Genomic DNA, 25,579 nt, shown 5'->3' with positions numbered 1-25,579 from the left:
TTTAGGAGAAGACCCCCAAGTGGATATCAAGACCTCCTCCCCTAGGGATTGGAGAAGACGATCATCAAGACCTCAATTCCTCTACGGATTGGGAAGAATTACCCTCTGCTATTTCCTTTTGTTGGATTTGGATCTTTAATCTTGTATCTGTATGTGGATTTGGTAGAATGTGTGACCTTGGATGTTGCCTTAAGTGTTCCTCTTGTGATTCTACTCTTGATTTTTCCTTCCCCACCTCCAAGTGTGAAGAAGATCTCCACCTATGGTTTTACCCTACATCACAAGTGTTTTACAAGAAAATATTGTGCCTAACCAATATCTGTTAGAAGGTACATCATATGCATCATTACAACAATCATTTAAGAATTATCTTGCCAAAACAATACCAAAACAAGAGAAGTTCACATGTTTCACTGCTACAGTTATATATTATATCTATCAAAAATATCCCTGCCTATGAAAGCAGGCAACATAGCGAATATATTAGGCATAAATGAACACGTCAGGTGCATAATTCTCATAGAATTTTGATTTTTGTTTTGTTCCTCTTGATCTTCATATCTAGCCTTCCAAAAAGTTGCACAAGGAAACCTCTACAATCCAGTATATCACTTATCATCAAGTGTGACAATCGTTGGAACTTGCCCATGATTGATGAAGTCTATCTTGTTCAACCTAACACAACAAAGGACCTGCTCAGGGAGTTCCTCTTGCTTCTGGGCCTGCAGTATGATTATAAAATCAACTAAAGAAATGAACATAAGTCAGACAAAAGAAATATGATATTTGTCTTATATAACTACATAATTTTTATTTCCTAAAAGGAGAAACCTCTTACAATGTTCATTGGTCATCTTTGTTTTATTTATCGAAGGTCTAGCATGGAAAATATGTGTCCACTTGGTAAACCATATGATCCTTAATCATGTAGAGCCTATATAATAGGAAAATATTCCTAGTTGGCTGACCAATCTCGTCCTCTCCAGTCGCACACATCTGGGCCACGTTGTGGGTGTGAGCTATAGCTTCCTTTTATTTTGTTATCCTCCACCGAGAAACACTATGATTTTCCTTCCATCTCACTTTTCCTTTTATTCTTTGTTGCTTGATCACCATGCATGCCCTGCCCTAGCACAGCTATCCTTTGCTCTCTTCCCACCATGCCGACCATGATGCCCTTTCACCACCGTCAATTGCAGCACTACTACAGTGTCGCCTCCAACACGCGATGAGAGCGACCGTGATGGAGTGATGCCCACGCTCGCGCTGCCCTCTAGAGGATGGTTGAGACGATGATGAAGTGAGTACAGGAAGATGTGCCCCGCCTCTTGCCGTCAGAGACGCTAGTTGTCTTCGCCACCTAAGCATCCCCCTTCTACTTCGCAGGGACCAGATCTCAAAGGGAATTTTGACTAGGGCATGAGCATCGACGGAGAATCTGCAACCCCTATCAGCATAGTTGTGACCAGCCAGTTGAGAAGATGAAACCTTAGTTCCTACAAGATGTGAGTATGGTGACTGAGGAAGCAACGGTTTTGAAACCAACAACTCAGAATATTGGAACACACAACATGGGTGATGGAACCAACAGCGGGGCATATTGGGACCACATGGCCATGGTGGGTGGTGATGGGTGGTGCAGGATGGTAGAACTAGCAGTAGGTTGCGCTGCGACTGGCTTTGGAGTGGGCTCCAAGTTCAGATACCATCTACGCCAAATACTACACCTGATGACACCAAAAGATGTGACAGCTGGTGGATGGTGACATCAATGACGCTTCAAGCGATGGCCTGCGAGCTGCAACCAGTGGCTCTCAGTGCTACATCTAGCTTTGACAGATGATGCGAGGAATTGGATAGTCATCAATGGTGGATGCCCCCAATCTAGCCGCCATGAGCTAAAATTAGTGGACGGAGATGCTAGAACCACCCATGCACAGAGTTGCGATAACGAGGCAAGGGCAAGGTTGCCCGATGACATGGAGGGGGTGATTCAGAGTTATTAGTGTTGCAATGATGGTGAAGAGCTGTGGGAGCAAATCATCGAGGGAGATGCGCGGGAGTCTATATGTCGTGCCCAAAACCAAGGGTGTCTCTTTCCCAGGTGTTTTGTTTGTGAAGGATGTGTCCCCCATGGGGCAGTTGGTCCTTTTATCCTATGTGTGTGGTGAAAGATATCCAACTGTCATTAGGGATTAATCAGTGGTTTTTGGGCGACCGATTTGAGTTATGGACATTAATCTTAGACTTAGCGGTGCCCTATATATTATGCTCAAATTGAGCAAACTAAAGAGTGCAAGACATATATAATATAAGTTGTTGATGTGTGTTCCTTCATCCTTCATGCATTTGTGCCTTACATAATGTACCAATATGTAGGCATAATAATCTTCATGCTCATAAATACATACCTGAACATCCTCGTATGTCAAACATATGAGGAGCCTCCCCTCTAGCCCTCATCAGCGGTCACTTTTGGCCTCGGCGTCAACCTGCCTCCTCCCACATATCCCACACGGTAACCCATGGAGCCCTCCCACACCCCCACTAGCCTCTCGATGGAGCTGTGATGGCTCTATGGTCCTTTCTGTGTGCTCTCATAGTAGGGGCCCTCCTACCAAAACTGACTATTTGGGCATGCCCCTCGTGTCCCTTGAGCGGAGGTTCCCACACCAGACACATCTCTGATCACTTTGCATCCATACCTGAGGTCCAAGTACGTTGGGTCCTCTGTGATGGACAATAACCCCAGTACACCTAGAAAGTCGCAACAAACCGCAATCATTGTTGCCCCACCCACCAGACGATGAGTGCCACATGTTCAATGTCCTGCGCCATAACCTCTTTGAATGTCGCCGGGCGACCAATAAAGGAGTTGTTATCACTTCATCCATGTAGTGTGTGGGTGCTCTGTTCCTTATTTCCAGCCTGTTGTGCACTACCTCTTTGTCGGCATAGAAGTGGTTCGACTTCCTGGTCTGGCGGATCTACCTCTTCAAGTGGTGCACGTGGCATCATCATGTCTCGTCTAGAATGATGGCCTCTCCTCCTGGGTGGGTGGCTCACCTGGTACTTTGGCATCTCATACGCTCCCCTCAATCGTGGTCAGCATGACCATCCACCCTTCTCGGCGGCCGGATGTTGCGTTCTAGATCATACCAGACTCAGAAAGGCTAGTCACACCTTGGTGCTCGTGGATCAGTGGTCTTGTGGCTACCATAGCCTCAAACCACTATTATTTTCAGTAGGAGGTCACATCAACCCCAAGAGAGCGTTTCAACCTCACCGCTAAAGATTTATATGTTCACCTCCACTACCATCAAGACACGTGATCTGATTCCCCACCAACATGGTCTGCACCCGCATTGTGATGGGCATAATGTGCCGTGCATTCTTCACTTTCCGTTCTATCCCTAGAGTCATTGAATGCTGCTGAGTCAGTGAACCATTGGTTCAAGGTTAATGTTGGGAGCTCTAGGACACATACCACACCAAGAGCATCGAGACGATAGAGATGCTCCTCACCTTCATGCTTGATCGAGGAACTTGCGCTAGAAACGTCTATTGATTACCAAGTCAAACAGCAAGTTCACTGATTCTAATCTGGCCATGGTAAAAGCATTCCCTAACAGTTTGCTTTGGTACCGCATGCAATGTTTGTCGCTCTACTAACTACCTCCTTTGCTTAACATCCTACTCCCCACAGTCACTACAATGAAAGACCTTCCTCGGCATGCCCCCTTCCATGGCCTCACTGGTTTTGTTTGTCGCAGTCTTTCAAGCTCGACCAATGTCGGTCTGGTGACATGGAGGAAGCTTCGAATATCCTGCTCATCTTTTCTAGTCGTCCTATGGGCCCAATGGAGTTGGCCAAAGCGGGCACACTTTCCTAGCTTTTGATAAGGCTGCTCATAATCTTTTGGACATTTTATGAAGACACAGATGTGAGCCACATATCATATTCCAGCGACAATGGAAACCAACAATGTGCTTCTGCAATGCAGTGACCCTACGACCCCACAAGCCACTCCGTTGGTCCCGCTCGCTACTCGACGCCCCATGTTGCTACATGGAACTTGTTGTATTCTGATGGGTGTATCTTCCTTGCGTTCGTTGCCCTCTGGGTGGTAGACAACTAACCTCGACACATTTATGAAGTGGATCATATGCTGTAGGAAGCTTCCGGGATGCCCCAACGATGTGAGTTGATCCCTCCGAACCATTGGGATGTGGTGGCCCAATGATGGATCAGATATCTGGCTTGCATGTGGGCCAATGATGAAGTGACGTGGAACCTAGCCCAATATCCCCATTAGTGGTCATCCTAATCCCAGCTAACAACATAATGAGCTACCGCTAGAGTTAACACCGCGGAGCCCGGATATATTGTGGGCTTAGCTCGTAGAGGAAGTCCAATTGTGTGATTCTACAATGGCTACTCGTTCTTCACGAGGATGAGCAAATCAGTGTAAGGTATACTTGCCAACTGCAAGTGCCCTTTTGACTTGCAACTCAGTGAAGACACCAGTTTGGATGCCGCCGACTCATTCTGTCGGCGCGTTCCTTCAATGTGTGTTGTTGCCACGTTTATGGGCTCAACCTCCTCGGTTTGGTTAGTCGGCATTTTTACATTTCCTCGCACATGCTTGGATCCCACAATTGTTCCATGCATCAAAGCTTGAAGCTTATTTGGAATGTTTAATGCATTAACTCTAGTACGCACCGCGCTGGTGTTTGTAGGGAGATCTCCTTAGACCTATTGACTATGGTTTGCCTACGGAGGTTAGAATTGTCTCCCGACTCCTAATTAATTAAATCATAGCCCCCCCCCAATTTGGCGCTTATTTGTCCCTCCAAGCTGACAGTACCCGTGGAGGTATAATTATTACATGGTGCCCTTCCAGTGCTGATATCTAACCCAATTATTGGCACTAACCACCTCATGGTGCTCCTGATGAACCTCTCCCGAGGAGAAAGTAGATGGTCCAGGAGGTTATTTGACCTGCAAGAGATGGCCCGAAGATCAAAATTCTCACGAAAGTGTGCGCCCTGTCGACCATGTGTGCAGGACCACTCCATTAGGGGATGATGTCCCAGTGTTACTGCATCATGGTTGAAAAATAGATAAAGAACATATACGTTCATGGCAACCACTACACCTACTCTAATGCGGGCTACAGTCCCACCATCGAGCACATCAGTGGAGCAAACTATACCTACGACTAGGAAGAGCATCACCACCGTAGCCTGCTCTACTCACTTGTAAGGGTATTCTCCAATCACTGCCATCGGATCCTCAACTGAGCTTATAGCACCATAGCGCATGTCACTTCCACTTCGAGTAGAACTGACCTAAGATTGATGGGTTTCGTCAAGTGGTGATACAAACGTGGAATTCGATGGATGCTAAGCCTGACCCGGTCTATTGCATTGTCTCCCAACTCATGACCACCACACAACAACTTTGTTCCTGGAGAGCCAAGAAGATTGGCAATGCTTCCCTAGAGCTGCTCATATCCTGCAAGATTATCGCTTGTCTTGATACCTCATAGGATATCCGACCACTCTATACATTTCAATCTAGGCTCCAACAAAATCTCAAAGAAACCTACCTCAAACTCACCTTCCTCTCACTCATAGTATGCCGCGTCAACATGTGTTGTTCACATGGCTCAAGGACGGCGACACCAACTGGTTGTTCTTCTACATCACATCATAAACAAAAAATAGGATCTTAGAACTATTGGTTGGCCAGTCCATCGTCTGTAATGTGGCCTACATGGTATAGGCCGTCTTCCACCATTTATCTTATCTCTTGGGGACGTTAAATGATCATGATTTATCCCTTGCAATGTCGGAGCTTGATCCTAGGTTTTTTACCTAGTGGAGTTCGAGCGCCAGTTCAAAGGCAAAGATATTTGTCTGGCCAACAACCATTTTTCATTTTGCAAGGGACCTGGCTTGGAAGGGTACAGTGCCAAGTTCCTTGTTAGATGAAGGAGTATAATCAAATTGGACTTTTGTGAGTCGTTCGAGAAGTTCTATGACATGAACTTGCATGGGGTTCCAAGGACTCAACCAAGCTTTCATTATCAAAGAATCCCTAGGCACACTCGCTTTTCAATATTGACCCATCAACCTTATGCAGCTCTTCACCAAGCTTGTTGCCGAAGTGCCCACTCTACCATTGGCGCCACAACTCACCACACTTGTATCCACACACCGAAAGAAGGTCACAACCTTAAACTTGGTGGAGGAAAGGATATTAATGGTTAGAGTGCTACTAAAATATTGAAAGGACTTGCTATGAAAAATACATCTCCTAGTAAGGACTCCTTCAAGAATGCCGACAAAAGACTCAAAAATTATATAAGAAAACATTATGCCTAGCTAAAAGGTATTAAAGAAAGTTGCTTGTTTGTCGCAACCCATGTTTTATTTTTGTTTGTTTTATTTGTTAATAGGCTTGTTCTTTCTATAAAAACTTTGGTTTTTGTTATTTTTCTTAACAAAATGCCAAGAATTGCCATTACATTGCTCAATTTGCAAGTTATGTGTTCTGGTGTTGAAAAAAAATTTTGCTTCTACTAAAAACTGAGATCAATTCATTAGTTTCTAACATAATTGGGAATTTTTTAGACAGTAAGCATGGATATTGTTTGCATCTTTATAGATTGCCCTATTTTGAAGATTCTTCTGATAGTAGTCAAAAACTACTTATGTTTGCAATTTCATGGGAGTGCTAGGAATGTTTCCTATATAGTAGCTAATGATGAATTATATTTTTCTTCAATTTTCTATGGAAAGTCATGCTTTGATTTAAATATTACTTATAATAACCCATGTCACAACTTCTCCTTAAGTTCTATGTGGCTGAAGCTGTTAAAACGCAGGTGAGACAATGATACAAGGAGAACAAGGAGAGGCTAATCTCAACATTGGGGTTTTCGAAGGCACCTCAAGGAAATATTAAAAAGTCTCAAGCATCTAATCTTTGGGACGCCCAAGGAATCCCTGTTTCTTCAATAAGAACTATCGGTTTGTCTCGGTTCGGCCTATGTTTCTATTTGTCCACATGATATGTGTGATTCTAGGAGTGTCATTTTGTTTTATTTCTGCAAGATGATCTTAAAAATTCATCACACCTGAATAAATATTCTTTGTAAGATCTCATGCATGGTCATATGTGTGTAGAATTTCTTTTTTGCTTTACTTATTCTCGTTAAAGCATGAGTCTTGTTAGAAACACATTTTGAACACTCTATTGCTTCATTTCTATTTGTTTAGAGAGTTGAATAGAAATTGGTAGTTGGCATGTCATTAATACCTTGGTAATAAAATTAATGCGTATGCATTAATGGTATGATTAAAAATTGCATGGACAAGTGTACAGTCATAATGGTAAAATAGGATCCTTTGAAATAGTTTTGAGGTAATGTGGGAGTAATAAATGGTTGACTTGGTAAAAGTGGTTGAGTACAGTAGTGAGGAGTTGTTGTAAGATCATATGTGATCATTGCATTTCTTAATAAATGGAGTACGTATTGGAAACCTCTAGTATTGCGATGAATTCAAAGTTGAGGGGCAGTTGTAAGTAAACCAACAATTTTGTTTAGGCCGAGACGCGTAAATGGGCTTTGGCACCGCCAAACTAGCCCCCCAAGAGTTTCTTAACGATGCAATATTGATGATAATACTACGAATTTTCATAATAAATGCTTTAGTTCTTTATGACTGATATGAGATCGATGCCACGCTATATCTTTGACCTTCAATCTGGCTAGCTTCTTCAGTATTGAGCATTGCCCACTCTCACACCGAGACTAGGTGCCTACATTGTTGATACATTCAAACCTCATGGGAGGAATTCTTCCTGTTCTCCCACACATAAGCCCGCAAATTATATACCAAAAACTATCCACCATACCTACCTACCATGGCAGTCTATGGCAATTCTGTGATATATTGTTACACTACCAGAGGCATACAGTAGAGTTTCTACGTGATGATAATCATTAGTTTTTGTACTTGAGCCGGGTTGAGTTAAGTACGATTGAGTTGTAAGTAAATTTTGGTGTACTTTATACCATTCTAAAGTGTTTCTCCTTCCTTCAAAGATACAGAAAAATTACAACAAGGATGCCAAAAGATAAAGGGAGAAGTGAGAGAAGCAACACTACTATCCTTTCTGTAGTATACACTAGTGCTTGAAAGTAGCTCTTGCTCTATTTAATTTGGTATATAGAGTTGTCATATAGATCATGTTTCATACACTTATTGGGGTTCTTTAAATAATAGAACATGGCTTGTATATTCGAATGATGAGCTTCCTCAAATGATCTAGCTCTTCATGAGCAATCTAGGTAGTGCAAAACTTTCTTATATCTTTTTGACTTCTCATAAACCCCTGTTATTATTCTTTGTTTAGTTTTAAAAGTGATATGGCTAGACTTGCACTCAAGTATTGCATGACCTATTATGAGGTGATCCGGTATAACATGGTCAAAGTAACTTGGTTTCCCTTGTGTTGGTTTATGATAAGATTGCTATTATAAAATGAAAACCATGTCATGATATGTTTCCAATATAATTTGACATTCTTTCTTAACATACAACAATGGGAACATTAATTCATGAGAAGCAAGAGTGCGTTTATTTGCACATTTTGATGTAAGACAACATTCACAATAAAAAATATTCTGTGATCATTTAACTACTCGAGGACGAGCATGGATTAAGATTGGGATGTTGATACGTTCTACACGTATCTACAATTTTTGCTTGTTTCATGCTATACTTATATCGTAATGACATAGTATTGAAATCATTTTTTCTAGACTAACATATTAATTCAGTGCTACTTTCTAATTTTCCTATTATGGATATATAGAAATATCAATTTCCATGACAAAAAAGGAATAATATATGTCACAAAGATGAGGGAAGAAACAAAGTCAGAGGGACTTGGACCCACCCAGGCCCCTTATAGGCACCAGGCGGTAGGTTGGTGCGGTCTAGGAGGGAGTAGCAAGGTGGGTCCGCGTGGAGATAACCTACATCAACGTTGGTGCAAACATGTCAATGTGTGTGTAGTTATGTTTAGACTATGCGTCCCTAATAGTAGCTAGTTGCAATCTCTCTTCCTCTTCAATATAATAATCACATAAGATTCCCTACATAATTTTGAACCATGTGATGTAATTTTCTGTGGTATTCCTTGTTTTGTGATGAATGGTCACATTATGATAGGATCAATACAATTTTTTTTCTTGGGTTCATATGAGATCCATGCTGCTTAAATTATAGACATGTATGCTCTTGGATCTATGAGACTTGTACTTTCCATCTTTAGGTGAATGATCTTTAAAAGGGGGTTCTCTAGGTTAGATGCATTCAATCTTGCAAGTAATTTACTGTAGTGACAGGAAGTAGAAAAATCATGTAGTGTATTACTTCCACTAAGGATAAAAAGATAGTTGAGTAGTTGTCCTGGTGGTGGTCGGTGGTAAACACAATATATTATCTACATCATGTCATCATGCTTAATGCAATACTCTGTGTTAGTTAATACCTTTAAGATGCATGCCAGATATCGGTCTTGGGGTAGAATATTAGCTATAGATATAGTTAGTACGGTTTATATAAGTCTGAACATGATGCCTATACGCAATTATGGCATGTATAGTAATATTTATAGAAATAATTTTGTCGATACACATCTGTAATTCATTCACCGTGCAATGTTATGTTTTACGGAGATAGCAACTAGCGAAACTATGGATGTCAAAGCATTCATCCTGATTGCTTTCAACTTCGATCACACTCTTATTTCTTGTCTACAATCTGAGTCGTTTACTTTTCTAGTTGCAATTATCACTTCCTATGACAAGGTGCATTAATCCTTCTAACTAGCGAGCCTAATGAGATTGACAATTTCACGGGTTTTGTTGGGGACCAAGACAAGTATCGTAGTTCTATGTAGGTACCAATCGTTGACTAGCGTTCAAGCGTTCCTATTGGTTTAGTTAACCACAATGTCATCCACTTGAGGGAGATTGCTACTTGGCAGAACAAACGCTACTCTGCCCACTAATGCTATGAGGCATTGTTACTTGACAAAACTAGTCAGCATCAATGGCACCACAATCGGTGAACTTTGTATCTATTTAGCTCGTTAGCGGTGTTGATGGACTCCTGACTGCTTTCTCTGTCACGAACTAACGTATGCCACTAGTTGCATGCTATATGGTCAGCACTGAAAGATGATGAACAACCTAGTCATCAAGTAACTACTCAAATCTTTGTAGCACTCGCCCCTTATCATTGACCTACACTTGGCTAGGCGTCAGTTTTGAGGGTCAACACTGCAGGGGCCACCTTAGAGGCATTGTTGATAAGCCTCTGACGATAGTTAACACTACCCATTCTAGAGAACACCGGTTAGTGATGAGTTCATCTTACACCTTGGTTTGCTTCTCTCGAAATAAACTTTCTCATAGATGACCATCCATTGTTTGGCGGTCCATTATATTAACTCATCACTGAACTCCTAGTTAGTGTCAGGTCATTGATGTGTCTCCAGAATTTATTTGGCCTCCTTACTACGTTGATCAATGGGGATGTGAATAGAGGCGCATTCATGTGTCCTCAAATTATCAGTGCATGGATGGGTACGCTAGATGAACCAGGAAATGCTTGGTCTTTGACATGCAGTTAGATCATTCCCCGCACCAGCCTCCGGCGGAGATGGCGACCAACTGGCCATGAAGTGGGCATCATGGGAAGCCTTTATGGTCGAGTGGGAAGAGGAAAAGTGTGCGTAGGAGGAAGCTCGTCAATGCAATGACACCATAGCCAACTTCAAAAAATTATGCACAGAGTCAATATGAGTCGAGGCGAAGGCCTGTACCTCCGCGGAAGCAGCTATAGCCCCCGGCCATGCAACTGCAGCTAGCCTAAAGCCGAGATGGCAGTGTCACAAGAGGTTGTATAACTGGCCTTGGGCCGAATAGAGAGAGTTCACGACTTCACCGCGCGTGTCAAGGTGGAGGAAAAGAAGAGCCTAGTATAAATAGTAGATATTTTAGTCATGATCTTATATATTTTATCTTGTAATATTAGCTTTGTGTAATCCATGTCTACCAAGTTTCATTCAAGTGCAATCAATTATGTCCGATTAATTATTCATCCCAAAAATAAAATTTACACATTGAGTTTTGAATTATAGATCAAAGATAATGAAATAAGAAGTGCATTTAAATCACGCCATATTAACTAGAGGAGCAAAATATTGTCATTATTGATACATCGTTAGGCAGGCCCATCTATGATGACATGCTACCATTTAATTTCATTTTATTTTTTAAATCCATTTGGGTGCACAAATATTTTCAAAGGCCGGTTGGTCTTAATAGTGTCTGATTAATCTTCCCTAATTATGTCGTAAATTTCTGATAATCGAGTGACAGACCTCACTTCTAAACACAAGAGACCGCCCCCTCTCGTGTCCGATATATAAAGATATTTACATGCATGGAAGAGAACCTACAACAATAATAAATTTAGATGAAAAACAACTCGTACATAACCTATAGATTAAATCAATGGGATTGGCACTGAAAATCTATTTTCAAGCATTAGAAAACTAAAATTCCTAAGCCCTAGATCAGTGACAATTACCAGTCTTATATGGTAGTCAGTACTATTGCGATATCACTAACCGGCCACAAAGCAGGGCTGTTGAGGTACGGCTACTCGTACTATTGTAATGCCTTTCTAAATACTTAACCCTATTGAGATATCTGACACTGACGTATGCCATGCCCAACTGTCCATATCACTTCCACTATGCCACATTGTCCCCTGTCCTACTTGCTGCCCGGTGGCACCATCTCCTGACCTCCTCGCCACAAAATTTACGGTACCACATCATTGCCGCAAACCATCGATGGTGAATTGTAATCAACATTCCATGACCTTGGTGCCCATGTGTGCTCGTCATGTGTGTTCCCACATGTGGTTGTACGAGGACTGGTGCATGCGCGGTGTTGCCACGTCTCTCATGCCATCGTGCGCTATCGTTCACCCCGGCATCACTTCCATGTTCTTTGTCCACGACAATGGCCATAATGGTGAGTTCCAGTACACTCATATGTTCTTGTTAATCCCTAAGCTATTTTTTGTGAATATATTGTTTCTAGTGTGAATTGTGCTATAGATCATATTACAGTGGTAACAGTATGATAAATTGTCATTGTGCTATATCACTGAATGGAAATGCATATGTTAAATTGTATATGGTGAGAGTTGAAAAAATATTGGGTTGCAATTTCTATGTGATGGGGACATCACTACCACAGTTACACCCACAACCCCTGCTACTACCCATGTTGGAGCTATTACCAGAGCTCATGCACGAGTATTAAAACACCAAGTACTTTCGTTTCTTAGTAATTATTCTAATGTTCATAAGAATACGATGTTGCCTAAATTGGATACATTTGTTTTGTTTTTGAATGAAGGGTCTAGCATGGACAAGAAGGATGAAGACTGTAGTATGATCAAGTGTCGAGATGAAGGCAACCACAAAGGGAACAAGAATGGAGTTTTCAGCACTTTCAAGCCACCATGACGACATAAAAATACATGGACAAAATATACAAGACGGGCTTTCAAAAAAATTCATCCATAGTATATTTTAGGTGACACACCACATTATTTTTTGTCCAAGCCCATTTAATTTTTAAATAGATTTAACTGGTTGTTTCCAAAGTCTGTATTAATCGGCAAAATGACTTAGGACAAAATTTAGTCCCAGCTTGCCAAGGGTGGACGAAATTCACCTCTGTTTCCCCATTAAAAACAACACTTAGGGTGTCATTTTAGAGTTGGGTTTTGTTTAGATTAAAAGTTCTCCATAGTTGCGACTCGCGTCCTTCGTTTGTGTTTAACGACCAGACCAAAATATCACCGAACCCCACTTGGATCTATAAAGCTTTCATCTGAAATTCGGAATAGCCAGATTGCAATCTCAGTTTCTTGCTTGTTCTTCGTTTGCATGCAGGGAATAGAACCTCATGGTCAGGTTGATTATGCTTCGCCATGGTCAATAAACCCTCGGAACTGGTTTAGCGATTGCTAAGGCGTGACGTCTTCACATGTTTGTAGTCTGATCGTCAAAGTTGACTTCCACCGAAAATGATAGCTACCTCTCATCAAAACATCAGGAGACCTTCGCCTCTATCACTATACGATAATGTAATAGTACTAACAATTACAAAAATAAGCATGTTGCAGTTTCAGTATAATAATGCCATTGTTCTAAAAGTTACAAAATAAGAATGCTCTTATTGCTATGTCATGGTGCTACATGTTCAATTGTGAATGTGCTAAGAGTTCGAAAATATAAGAATGTTCCTATGACTGTGTTAGAATTTTAGCATATCCTCTCACCAAGTTTGTATATAATGTTCAAGATATTCCTTCTGACCTTATTCCCTCTCATCTCATGTGGACTCCTTTTTGAACAGATATAGTTGTTTCTATCTTAGTACACAATAAGATCATATTGTTGGTTCTGTCCTATGAAGAACATTAACGAAACCAACATGGTCTGCTCTATTTTGCGCCACCCACCTGCTTCTTACAGAAGCCAGGGGAGAAAGGAGGTTATATTTCTTTACCTAGAGTTTATCACTCGATTCCTGAGGTAGACTACTTGAAAAATAATTAGAGTTTTCTTCTATTTGTGTTTAGCTAAGTATACTTTGACCTTTTTTCAAGAAGGGAGACATCATTCACCATGTTTCTATTGTGACCCTTCTGTGTACTGTACAAATCACTTTATTTTAAAGAGTGCTCTGTACAGTGCAACCGAAATGTCTGGCCACCGACCTTTCTCAATTTCTGTCGCGTTGTACAAAAAAATTGATTCTTCACAACTCCCGGAGGAATGCCTCCTGCTACAACTGCACCAACTATTTATTCGAACTGGCAACTGTTAGTAGGACAATGACATATTTATTACAAACGAGATCGCTCTACTTAATTCTTTTTTTGTGCGGTTCGCTCTACTTAATTCACACACACACACACACACACACACACACACACATATATTATATAGTAATTTTTCCAAAATATTTTTAGCATGCTTAACCACGGGCGTCGATATCTGGCTATTGAAATTCAACATACGTTAATTCCTTCAATAGTCTGGATATTGAATGCAACATCATAAATCTATCAAGAAGTAGCAAAAAAAGGATACAAAATCCTCTAAGTGAAAAACTACCAATGTGATTATCATGATATTCAACTATTTGTATACAACATAAAATATTTTATATATGTGATTTGTATTTAATGTTATTATTTGTGTTGTTGTGTAGCTGAGAAACACTTCAGTAGTCCTACCGGAATGCTAGCAGTGCAGCTGAAAACTATCAGCCAGAATTTGACATCATTGGCCAGCCTCTACATAGAGGTTGACAGTGATATGCCACTACTTGCTGCCATTGGGATTGTTAGCATTGACAGTCTAGCCCATCTCTAGTATTCATCATCACTAATAGGCCACCTGGCCCGTCAATGATTGCAATGTCATCACCGACCTGGACTACTAACATTTCACTTGTGTGTTAGTGATGATACAATTTGGCCGGTCACTACTCTTTGGATCTGTAGTAGAGGGTGCCTGTTCTCGCACCAAGTATGGTAAAATATGTTGTCTGTGTGCCGCTCAACTAGGAGCCCCCTAAAAATAGCTAAGTGTTCATTGACTAGTGGACTATGAGCTTCCGACATGTCGTCGGCTAGCCACCACATGGGGCTCTCCTCCCTGGTGATCATAATAGCATGGTGGATTTGGATAGATTGCAATGCATCCATATTCGATGCTGAGAAGCCTTCCATCTTCCTACTCACTTTGATCATTCGTGACAAAGCTCGTCTCTAACTGTGTATTGGGGCAACTAGCATGGTCACTATCTTGCCTGAAATTTAGCCCTAGACTTTCAGCTTGAGTGCTCGCTAGGGCTGCGTATCCCCACCAATACACTCTGCATCTTGATTTTTAAGTGCCTCATGGTGTTCTTGTACTCTCTCTTTCTCTCTCTCTCTACAAATGGTAAGATACCAACTTGTTTGCCTATTCATGAAATACAACAATAAAAGTTCTGAAAGGTGTGAAATCTCTAATCAATACTAACCGCTCCTAAAACGATGAACTCCTAAAACGTGTGTGGTTGGACTTTATTTTGCAGACTATTATGAATATATAAAAGTTGCATCTTGTAGTCTATGTCAATTAAAATGACATGCGTTTTCAAGGAAATGGAGTAATTACAAATGGAAAAACTAACTTACCTGAATTGTCAAGCCCAAATCAAGGATGCCACTCTTCAGGCGTTCCCTAAATGAATCCAATCCCCTCCTTGCGATGTAGCTAAACCGGTGTATATCAAGATCTACCTCAAAGTAGTTCTCACCCTAGTTATGTAAGAGATAAAACACTTAATTTCACGTAGACTAGTGTAATGCCCAATTTATTATTATATTTACAAACATTGAAACAATGTACAGAACAATGAAATGGTTTTGATCCGCTTGATAATGTTTCTACAATTTATTTATTTATCACTATGTGGTTAGTTAAGAAATTGAAAGAGGAAAGTTACTATCTATTGAGCATATTTGAAGATCTGCTACGCTATCAACTTATTTATTGGTTTTGAAATGATTTCTTAGTTTCTTGGCCTGAAAACACACAAAAACACATGCACACACAACATTTATAATATTTAATCATGTATATGAAAAGGAAATCATTTCTTAACCTCATAAAAACTATGTTGAGGGCGGGAAAGGACTGGCTTCTCGTTGTATGCTTGGACAAGCTTTTTCTCTGTGGAACTCAACTGGAGATCATCTGGGTTAACCAATCCAGCCATGATTTTCAACCGATCTCTATATGCCATTGTAGATTCTGATGCAAACCCTTTCACCTTCTCACATTCATTCTCAAGAAATCTCTGCCAGAAGAAACATTAATACAACTCGTTGGAAAGAAGTTATAATATTACAGTATTAGTATGTTGACTTGAGAAGGCACTCACCACGATGGATTCCTTAAAATGTTCTGAAACCTCCTTATCAAAATACTCGGAGAGTCTGAAGTACAAACAAAGGCTGAACCCTTCTCCATCACTGTCCCCGAGGAACATAGCAGCAGGATAGGTAGGCATCTGTGATTGTCGGAAAAAGGAAATGAAAATTGGAGCAACGAAGATGAGAAACCATGTATACCTAGTAGATATACCTGGATGTTGATGATCAACAGTGATGGGAGCTTGTGGTGTGGTTTGACCTGTGGAAGATCAATGTGTTCGGCAATGTGTGAAACCTTCTTGGGGCTCGCAAACAAGTCAACGCCTATTGGGTAGTAGGCGGCATAGTTCGGAGCTGGACATTTCTTCTTATCTCTGAAAAACAGAAATTAAAATCAAAGGTTATGTATGGTCATCCCCTTTATCAACTAGATTTTTCTCTACAGTGTTTCATGCCTGAGGAATGTTTCACTCCTTAGCTTGAAGACAGATGGATCAATCTGTGACCATCTTCCGGGTGTGGGCTTTCCCCCTCCAGATGGGATCGTCATCCCTCCCTTGGGACGGATGACATATTTCTTCAATTCTCCTACATTATTTACATTGTTAGGTTCATGCATCTTCGTTATGGTGCAAAGATAGGGATTTTACCATCAATTATTTATGTAAAAAAATTGAATTGGGAATGTCTAGCCCGATGTGGTTGCTTGGAGTTGCTCATTTATCTATTATGTTACCTTATAGTTTCTACTAGGATATCATCCTCATATGAGATATTAGGAAATTAACATTTAAAGCCTTTTGTAGGCAGCCAAAACTTGTGCAAGATCCCACTACATTTGGGGTTATGACAATTGGTCATTTTGGATTTTGCACATCAAGGGAGGGTGATTTCCAACCTCCTATACAATAGTTTACGAAGAGGTGTGATGAATTTTAGGTTAGCCTCCATTGATGAAGTAAAAGATAAAACCAAGAGAGTATGAGAAGAAGATGAAGATTGAAGGAAGATCTTCCCATCAAGCAAAGGAAATTTCTCCCCAAAGTTGTGAATAATAGATCTACCGCCTTATCTCTTTCAAGTTGTATATCCATGTTGTTTGGTTAGATGTTCCAATCTGTAGCTCTCATAGTCCCTAATCTTCTTGTTGCATAAAAGAACCAAATATGTTCATATATAAGAACATCTACTGCAACCTGGAGAAGAAAGTGTTGTATACCGTATTTGATAACAGTGTAAATAGATTGGGTCACTTTGGATCATGGATTTTACCAAAACTTGCGGGTTTACCATGCAAAAATCTGGTGTTAGTGTGTTAACATTAGTATTGTAATTAAGGTCGGTGCTCACCCAAATCAATGTTTGTGGTGTGTCTGGTGTGTTGTGAGAGTTATTTTCCTCATATCCTTGAATTAGTACAAGAAATGGTGCAAGATTGCTTTGTTTCCACTATAGGTTTAGATCGTATGTGGGTGCTAATTCCGATTGAGGTATACCAGCAAAATTGCTAATCCTAGTTGTTTGATTGTACTCGAAGAGCTTGCTCGCAATTTCTATGGAAGAAGGCGCTACAACAAGTGGCATGATAAAACTTGCTTCTTCCCATTTCTCTCTATGAAATTCGATGATGAAAGACATCCTTCTGCAAGGAGCCAATTGTAAAGATAAAGTACACACCAGTGTCACATAAGAGGAATGGAGAGTGATGCACAGAAAGGCAATAGGTATGAATCATTCGCACATTAACCACGATATATTCCACCATGTTGAAAATCAAAAAATATGTATGAGACGTGCCAGAGTTTAAAGGCTATGTATGAGAGGAATACATAAATGTGCACGGCTTCAGTGATCAAAATACTTGTTAAGTTTGAGTACTAAGATGACAACAATGTGATCTAACACCTGACTGCCTCCTAATGCCATATAAATCGACACTCAATGTTGAAGATCAACTTTGAGGATGAGGTGCGAGTATTGTTGCTAATTGGTTCCATCCGTAATAGTTTGATCACGCTTTTTTGCATCCTAAAATATTCAGCTCCAGATTGTAAGAAGATCACTTTGGAGATGGTGAAGAACAATATGCTAAATGGAGATACCAGAAAGAAGAAAAAGGGTGAGAGACACTACTTCTTTTGATGTGTATGTGCATGAAACTGATGGGAAGATTTAGAATCATGGATGCAGTCACACAAGAGTTCAGTAAGCTAGAGATAAATGCAGATGGAGATCAAAGTCTAAATACATAAAAGAAATTACTTTCTTTAATTGTGGCACATCGAGACGTATTATGTGCAAGTGGCCAAAATACAAAAGAGAGCTTGTCAGGGGTAAATATACAAAGAAAATCAAGAAAAATGTTGGGAACAGTTCATCCATGACTTCACAAGTTGAAGACTACTTAGTCACTAAAGATGAATAATTCTATAGTGATGTTCATGATATTGCAATGAGTTTGGCTGTGTAAGTGTGTCCTCCCACATTACAAATAAAATGAGTATTGCACATCCTAGAAAACATATGTTACAAAAAAAGTGATTATGGGAAATAGTGGTTCGTCAAAAGCTATTGGCAAGGTCTCTATATGCATTGATGAACAGAAATGTTGCATGTTGGTGAAAAATGATGCTAGACAAGTTCCCAGCATAAGTCTGAATTTTTTATTAGTGGGAAATCTTGATTATATGAAACATCCTAGTTATTTTGGTGAAGGATAATGGAAACTCACCAAAGGTTCTTTGATTATTGGTCAAGGAAGTGGGCAAGTTTTTCTCTATAAGACCAAAACCAAGTTGTCTATATAAGTGTTGAACAATGCCGAGAAAGAAATCTCGATTGATTTTTGGTGCAACAGGCTTGGTCTTATGAGGGAGAATGGCATGAACTCTCTTTCTAGCATGGAAGTACCTCACTGAGTTGAAAGGTATATACTTGAAACCCGATGAACATTGTGTTACTGCAAAACAACATAGGCTTGCATATTTACAATCGCTCAACCATGCGAGAATGTTCTTGATATTGTGCATGTTTGCTACATGACTGAAAATCCATTAGTGGAGCAATATATTTTTGACTTTCATTGTTGACCATTCTAGAAAAGTTTTTATTTTGTGTTGAGAATAATCATCGGGTGCTAGAATCTTCAAGGATTTCCCTACCAAAGTGGAAAGTGAAACTCACAAGATGCTACAATGTGTGATACCATACAATGATGTTGACATGAAGGCCCTTTATAAAGGTACCATAAAAAGTATGGCATCATGCTTGAGAAGAGTCCACCAAAGACATCTTATGTCAATGGTGTTTAGAAAGAACGAACAGGACACTCACGTAAAGAGTCATACTTATAATATCTCATGCTAAACTACCTAATACATTTTACACTAAGGATTCATGAATTTTATATGGTTGACCTATGTTGCTTAGTTCCTCTTGTTGGTGATATTCCTTAAACAATTTGGTCAGGGAAGGAGGTATCTCACAATCACTAGAAGGTCTTTGGTTGCAGTGCATTTGTGGTCATACCAATGGATGCGAGATTCAATCTTTATAGCAAGACAAAGCAATGCATCTCTCTCAGCCAGCTGAATGAGGAGTATGGCTATAGTTTGAGGGATCCAAAGATTTGGATAAGCAAGATATGATAGTGGGAAACCAGAGAAGCCAAATGCCATCACATCTTAGGTTAACATGGATCCAATTCCACTTTTTCTCATGCGTGGGGATCATGGACGAGATGATGATGCCAAAGACAATGAACATGCAACTGTCCAAGGCAGTATATGTCAAAGTGACGAGGAGCCTCTAATAATCATAATAATGATGGTAATGATGATGTTAATGACAGTTCACCTGATTCATCATGAGTGTAGGAGAAAAGAAGTGGGAGAGACCAAGTGCCTTCATGCAAGTATCCACCATATTTATATGTGGTGATGAGCAATGCAAGTGAGCCTTAATGCTGTGAGGAAACAATGTCTGACACACACAAGAATGAGTGGTTGGAAGCCATGCAGGACAAGACAATTTTTCTATATGAGATTGATACCTTGGAGCATTCTTAAATGATGGCATAGAAGTCTTGATATATATGGACAAGTCAATGGGTTTCATAGTTGTAGGCAAGGAGCATTATTTGTGGAAATAAAAAAAGACCTTCTATGGCTTGAAGCAAGCTCCACGTAGTGGTACAAGAAGTGTGTCTTTTATGACTGGAGTTGGTTACCATAAAGCACACCTTGGGCATTATGTCTTCATTAAGAGGTGTGTCCATGCTGATTTTATTATTATCTTGCTATATTTAATGACACGTGTTCGAAAATGCACAAGACGATTGCTCTCCTTACTAAGGCATTGAGTAAATCATCTGCCATAAAGGATTTGGGACCAACCATGCAAATAGTTGGCATGCGGATCTCCCATGATAGATCGGGGAAGCTGCTTTGTCTCTCACAAGAAAGACACATTGCGAAGGTAGTTGAAATGTGCAATATGAAGTATGCAAAATCATTTAACTCTCTACTAGTAGGCCATCAAAATTTGACTGTTGAACAATAACCTACAAGCATGAAAAGAAAAAAATGATTTAAGTGTGTACCAGTATGTTGTGGGTCGTTTGATGTATGCCATGGCGTGCACTAGGCCTGATATTGCCTATGGTTTTAAATTTGTTAGCCATTCATAACAATATCATGTAAAGCTCACTATATACCAATGAAGTGGATTCTCGAGTATCTCAAAGGAACTTCTACATCGTGTTTATGCATTGGAAGTCGGGATCTTGGATTGCAAGGCATTACATATGGAGATTGTTGTGGTGACATCAATCATAGAAGGTCAACGTTTGGATACCTAACAACTTGTGTAGGGGGACCAGTGTCATGGCAATCAAAATTATAAAAATGTGTTTATGCAACAAATTTATATGTCGAGTAAAAAACATGAGGCTGATGCTTGTAAAACAGTGTTGTGGATAAGAAATTTTTGCAAGAGCTGGGCATGAAGCAAGAGAAGTCTATTTTGTTTTGCATAAATCAAAGCACTATTAATATTAGCAATAATTCATGTTACCACTCTTGATCCAAGCACAGTGATGTGAGGTACCATTGGATTCCATATGTAGCGATGATGTTGCAAATTTTTCAAGTTGTTGTAATTGTACAAGAATCATACCGAAAAGAATGGTTCAGATATGATGACCAATATATTTTCAAATGAGAATTTACAAGAATGTCGAAAGGTATAGGCATACCCATGCCCCCTCATGAGATTTGTTGGGAGATCCTCCTCATATGGGTTGTGTGGATATGACAATTTACAATCTTTTTTATGCAGCACAAACTTGTCAAAAAGACCACTACACCGTATGGTTAATACCTAGGATCACTTCAGAGTTTGCACACGGGGAAAGGGGATGTCCATCCTCCCATCCAGTACACTTGGAGGTGTGGCAAACTTTAGGTTGGCACCTACTGGAGAAAGAGAAGGAAAAACCAAGAGAGAAAGGGGATGAGAGGGAGATTGAAGGAAGATATTTCCATCATGTAAAGCGATCCACAAAGTTATTAATATGAGACCCACCATATTGTCTGCTTCAAGTGGTTGTTCCACCCTCATTAGTTAGATGTGACTAGTCCCGAGTTCTAGCAATCTGAAATCAAGTTGTTGTCATGCTAGATAGAGAAAACTTGATGTATTAGAGTCTCTAGTGCTATCTATGGTAGATTTCTTGTATCCCACATTTTATAACAGTGGAAGAAGATTTGGGTGGCTTTGTCCCATGGTTTTTACCCTACCTTTTGGTTTTTTCATGTACAATTATGGTTTTCATGTGTTGATGCTAGTGTAGTAGTTTAGATTGTCTCTCCTGATTAGATAATATCTTAGGTGTGTCTGGGTGCTGCGAGAGGTATTTTACTTATATATGTTACTATGTACTGCAGTATTAGGCCCCAGGGAGCCCGGGATGCTGCCTCAGGCATGGCCTAGAAATTTTTCATGGACTATAGCGTACATTAGCACTATAACATAGTATAGCTCACTATAGCTAAAAGGTCGGCTAGTGCATGTGACGATCCTAGGTCTTGCTTTTGCATAAGATTCCCTTTGTGTTAAAAAATGATCTTCGAATTAGTACATGAAGTGTTTCTCGGAGTACCTTGTTTCTGTTGTGGTTTTAGACCATAAACCCAACATTTTCAAAGATTTTAGATTTTTCTACTTTATATTCATATAAATAGGTGGTTTCTATATATAAATCTGTGTCATGAGCTTGTTGTACAAAACAAACTATTGAGAGGGCCTGAACTGTGGCTTACCGATGTCACCACCACATTGGGAGTCCTCGTCGCATGATGTCCTCTTGTAGGAGAGCCGTATAACTGTAGACTTCCTCTTTGCTGGGCTGACACAGGTGAGTTGTTGCATCTTTTCATTGAAACTAATGGAATGTAGCAGCTTTTGTATGCGAGACGGGGTGCTAGGATCCTTGTTGTTCTTGTCCTCTACATCATTTTTCTCCTTGGAACTTTCCACGCACTTGCTGGCACATATTGCCATGCTTTGGCTCCTACGTGCAGGATCATCACCACCTTTAAATGTGAGATCGCATGTCAGAATGCACTCTTTGTGTTGGTGTTTTCAACCTTCCTTTTAGGCGCTTACATACATACCGTCGTCTCTTTTTAGATATTGCTCAATTGATAATGTCACGGGGACACCCTGCCATAATTCGACGATGCGAGAGAGAGTATCAGCAAAACGTGATGCCTTCTCTCGCTTGTTATTCTCCTCATCTTCTTCTTCATCGTCGGAAAAATCTACAGTACGGGACATACATGGACAAAGGAAAACAATCAATGAACACTAGAAAATAAGACATGTAGAATTTCAATGGCGGAAATACCTCCATCTATGCTCTTGAATTCCTCCTCATCAGAATCGTCCTCAAGGATGCTAACAGAGTCGAACCAGGCGTCTTCTTTGCAGCAACCAGTGGAATCTCGCTCACTGTGGTGCCACTCCATCTGGGTGAGGTGGAACGTACTGGAATGATCTGACTTGCGCGCTGACTCGACGTGGACTATCTCGCTCATTGAGAAGTCAGTGGTGCGCCCTCTTGCATCCACAATTCGTGGCTTGGGCCCGTCTGGCATCACTGACCGGGGATTGCCGCGCCCTCTTCTGCCCCTCCTTGTTGTGTAGTACCTCTCCATCCGACGATGCTCAAGAGCTGACTTGGACGCACATGAACCCATTGTGCTATTTGCTTTTCTTCTAGTCGTTTAAGCTTGAATCTACGATACTAGCTTCGTTCGTGGTAATTGATTGGTCGGCCTTCAATTAACTAGTATACGTACGCAGTAGAAACATGAAATGTAGTAGACCTGATCTGTAAGCACAAGAACACATACATAAGGGTGGTGGAGGCTAAGGGTAGCCTGGAATACAATTCGCGATCAAGAATAACATGTTTGGGGAGCATGTGCATGTGTGGCATCCTACAAAATTAGAGGCTCATAGAGTAAATTATTTTTCATTTTTGGAATGAGATCGATAAACTTCTTTCTTTCTTTTTGGTAGTCTGTGAGGCCACTTTCACTTTCATAGAAGCTTCTTGTTTGGTTTGCATAATGGAGAAAAATAATAATTTTTGCAGGAAAGTAAACTAGGGAATCTTTGATTGAAGAACAATAATGATGAGCACGTATGTCTCCTATTGTTGGAAAGGGAATGCTATTATATATATATATATTATTACACAAATGCATGGATCCAGTGTTTTATCACGGGGTTGCGGGCACAACTGTGTTTGTTGGAGAATTTGCATGGTCAAAGACAAGGAAATCTCTTAGAACCATCTATTTGACAACCAATAATGAGCTAGGAAAAATTGGTAGGTGAACATGTGAATTATAATTTGGAAAACCAATAAAAGAATAATGGAATTTTTCTGTGCGTAAACAAGCAACTTCTACGCTGGAAGATATCTATTATAGAGAACATTCTTTTATTGTGTTAGTAAAGATGTTCTATTTTTATTTTTTGAAGGGCGTAATTAAATTTAGTTTTGTAACTGCATTATAAGAAAAAATAGTCTAGAAACATTGAAAGAAGTCATGTGGAAGATTTGATATGAAATTTCTAGAGTAGTTGCAAGCCCGGTTATTATTAATCTTTATATGCACATGCACACCCTATACGAATATACATATGAATAAGCATGTGCACTCATAAATATATTTTTTGTGTTCTTCGTATCTCATTATACATGAGTACAAATTTACCAGGAAAATAGTGCATCCAAATCTAAAGAGTATAGAGGAGAGAGAAAGAGAAAGGGATGAAGTACCTCTCAAATTAATTTTGGAAGTTGGAACAATGGGCAGTAAAGAAAATCTACATGCATGTATGTAAGTATAGTGTCGCCCCTGCCTCACATGAAGGTCGACAAAATGTGGGCGACACTATGGGTGTTCCCGTTGCCACTCCCTTGTGCGAGCACGGTGAACGTCAAACCGCCGGCAGGCCTGACGGAGGAGGCAGGGAGAGGATCCGACAATTGAATGAAAAAGCTTAGTAGAAACAACAACACCATCTATTAATTAGCATTATCCATATATAGCATGTTTCCTTGTTTGGTTCTTGTGTCCATTCAAGCAAGAACACATGCATGCGGGAGGGCATCAACAAAAAATAGCTAGGACAGTAAACTAGGCGTGATGAGCCCTACATTTTTAGATGTGAGGCAAGAAGCGCGTGATTTATAGAATAAGCCCCAAATAATAGCCAGCAAGGTTAGCGCCTTACAATGTTGCAAAAAGGAAGGAACTGAGCCGGGGATTTCAGTTATGTGGTGAAAAACATGAGCGTGTAGTTAGAAGTATAATTAAGTTCATTGGTGATAAGCATAAACATAGATATGCACTTGGCTTAAATCATGCATCCATTGTCTTATACTTCAAATCTGTCCCTCCTATTTACAATATGTGTGTATGTGTGTGTATATATATAAAGCCGGTATATTCTGCTAATATTAGCAGAATAACTATTCTGATAACACTTGCGCACTGCATGCTTAACGCGAGGGCACTGCATTTTCAGTAGCAAAGGTACTCCAATACAGAGACTAGTGAAATTCATGGTGGAAAAAGGCACGCGGTGTTTTTTTGGTACCTTTTTCGCTCTAGTTTTTTAACCGTTCAGAATGACGCATGTAATATACCATTCAGAAACTATGGATTAGGCGCAACTTCGCCGTGTTGACCACTTTTCGAGATTCATTATAGTTTAAGAGAAGTTTCAAAAACGGTGCGGCTCACGACGAATGGCAGCGAGCATTTTTTTGCTTTTTTCCTAAACCGCTCATCGGAATGAAGCAAACGATACACTGTTGGAAAGATATCATCGAGGCACATCTTTTTCGTATGTATTATTTTCTCTATTTCGTTACGGTTTAAGAGCAGTTTTA

General features: G+C 40.2%; 1 protein-coding gene across 1 annotated transcript; it reads right to left on the bottom strand.

Annotated features, from left to right (window-relative positions):
* Positions 1–286: 286 nt before the first annotated feature.
* On the bottom strand, positions 287–23,366 carry LOC109759351 (uncharacterized). Its single transcript, XM_020318174.2, has 10 exons — positions 23,015–23,366; positions 22,782–22,928; positions 22,428–22,700; positions 18,839–18,883; positions 16,563–16,695; positions 16,319–16,481; positions 16,116–16,244; positions 15,837–16,031; positions 15,367–15,489; positions 287–722 (listed from the first exon to the last, which is right to left on the bottom strand). The coding sequence occupies exons 1-10, from the start codon at positions 23,364–23,366 to the stop codon at positions 609–611; spliced, it is 1,674 nt and encodes a 557-aa protein (XP_020173763.1). The 3' UTR covers positions 287–608.
* Between the last annotated feature and the right edge of the window lie 2,213 nt (positions 23,367–25,579).

Source organism: Aegilops tauschii, chromosome 4 (assembly GCF_002575655.3).
Source record: "Aegilops tauschii subsp. strangulata cultivar AL8/78 chromosome 4, Aet v6.0, whole genome shotgun sequence".
NCBI classification, from domain to species: domain Eukaryota; kingdom Viridiplantae; phylum Streptophyta; class Magnoliopsida; order Poales; family Poaceae; genus Aegilops; species Aegilops tauschii.
This window is presented reverse-complemented; position numbering and strand designations above follow the sequence as displayed.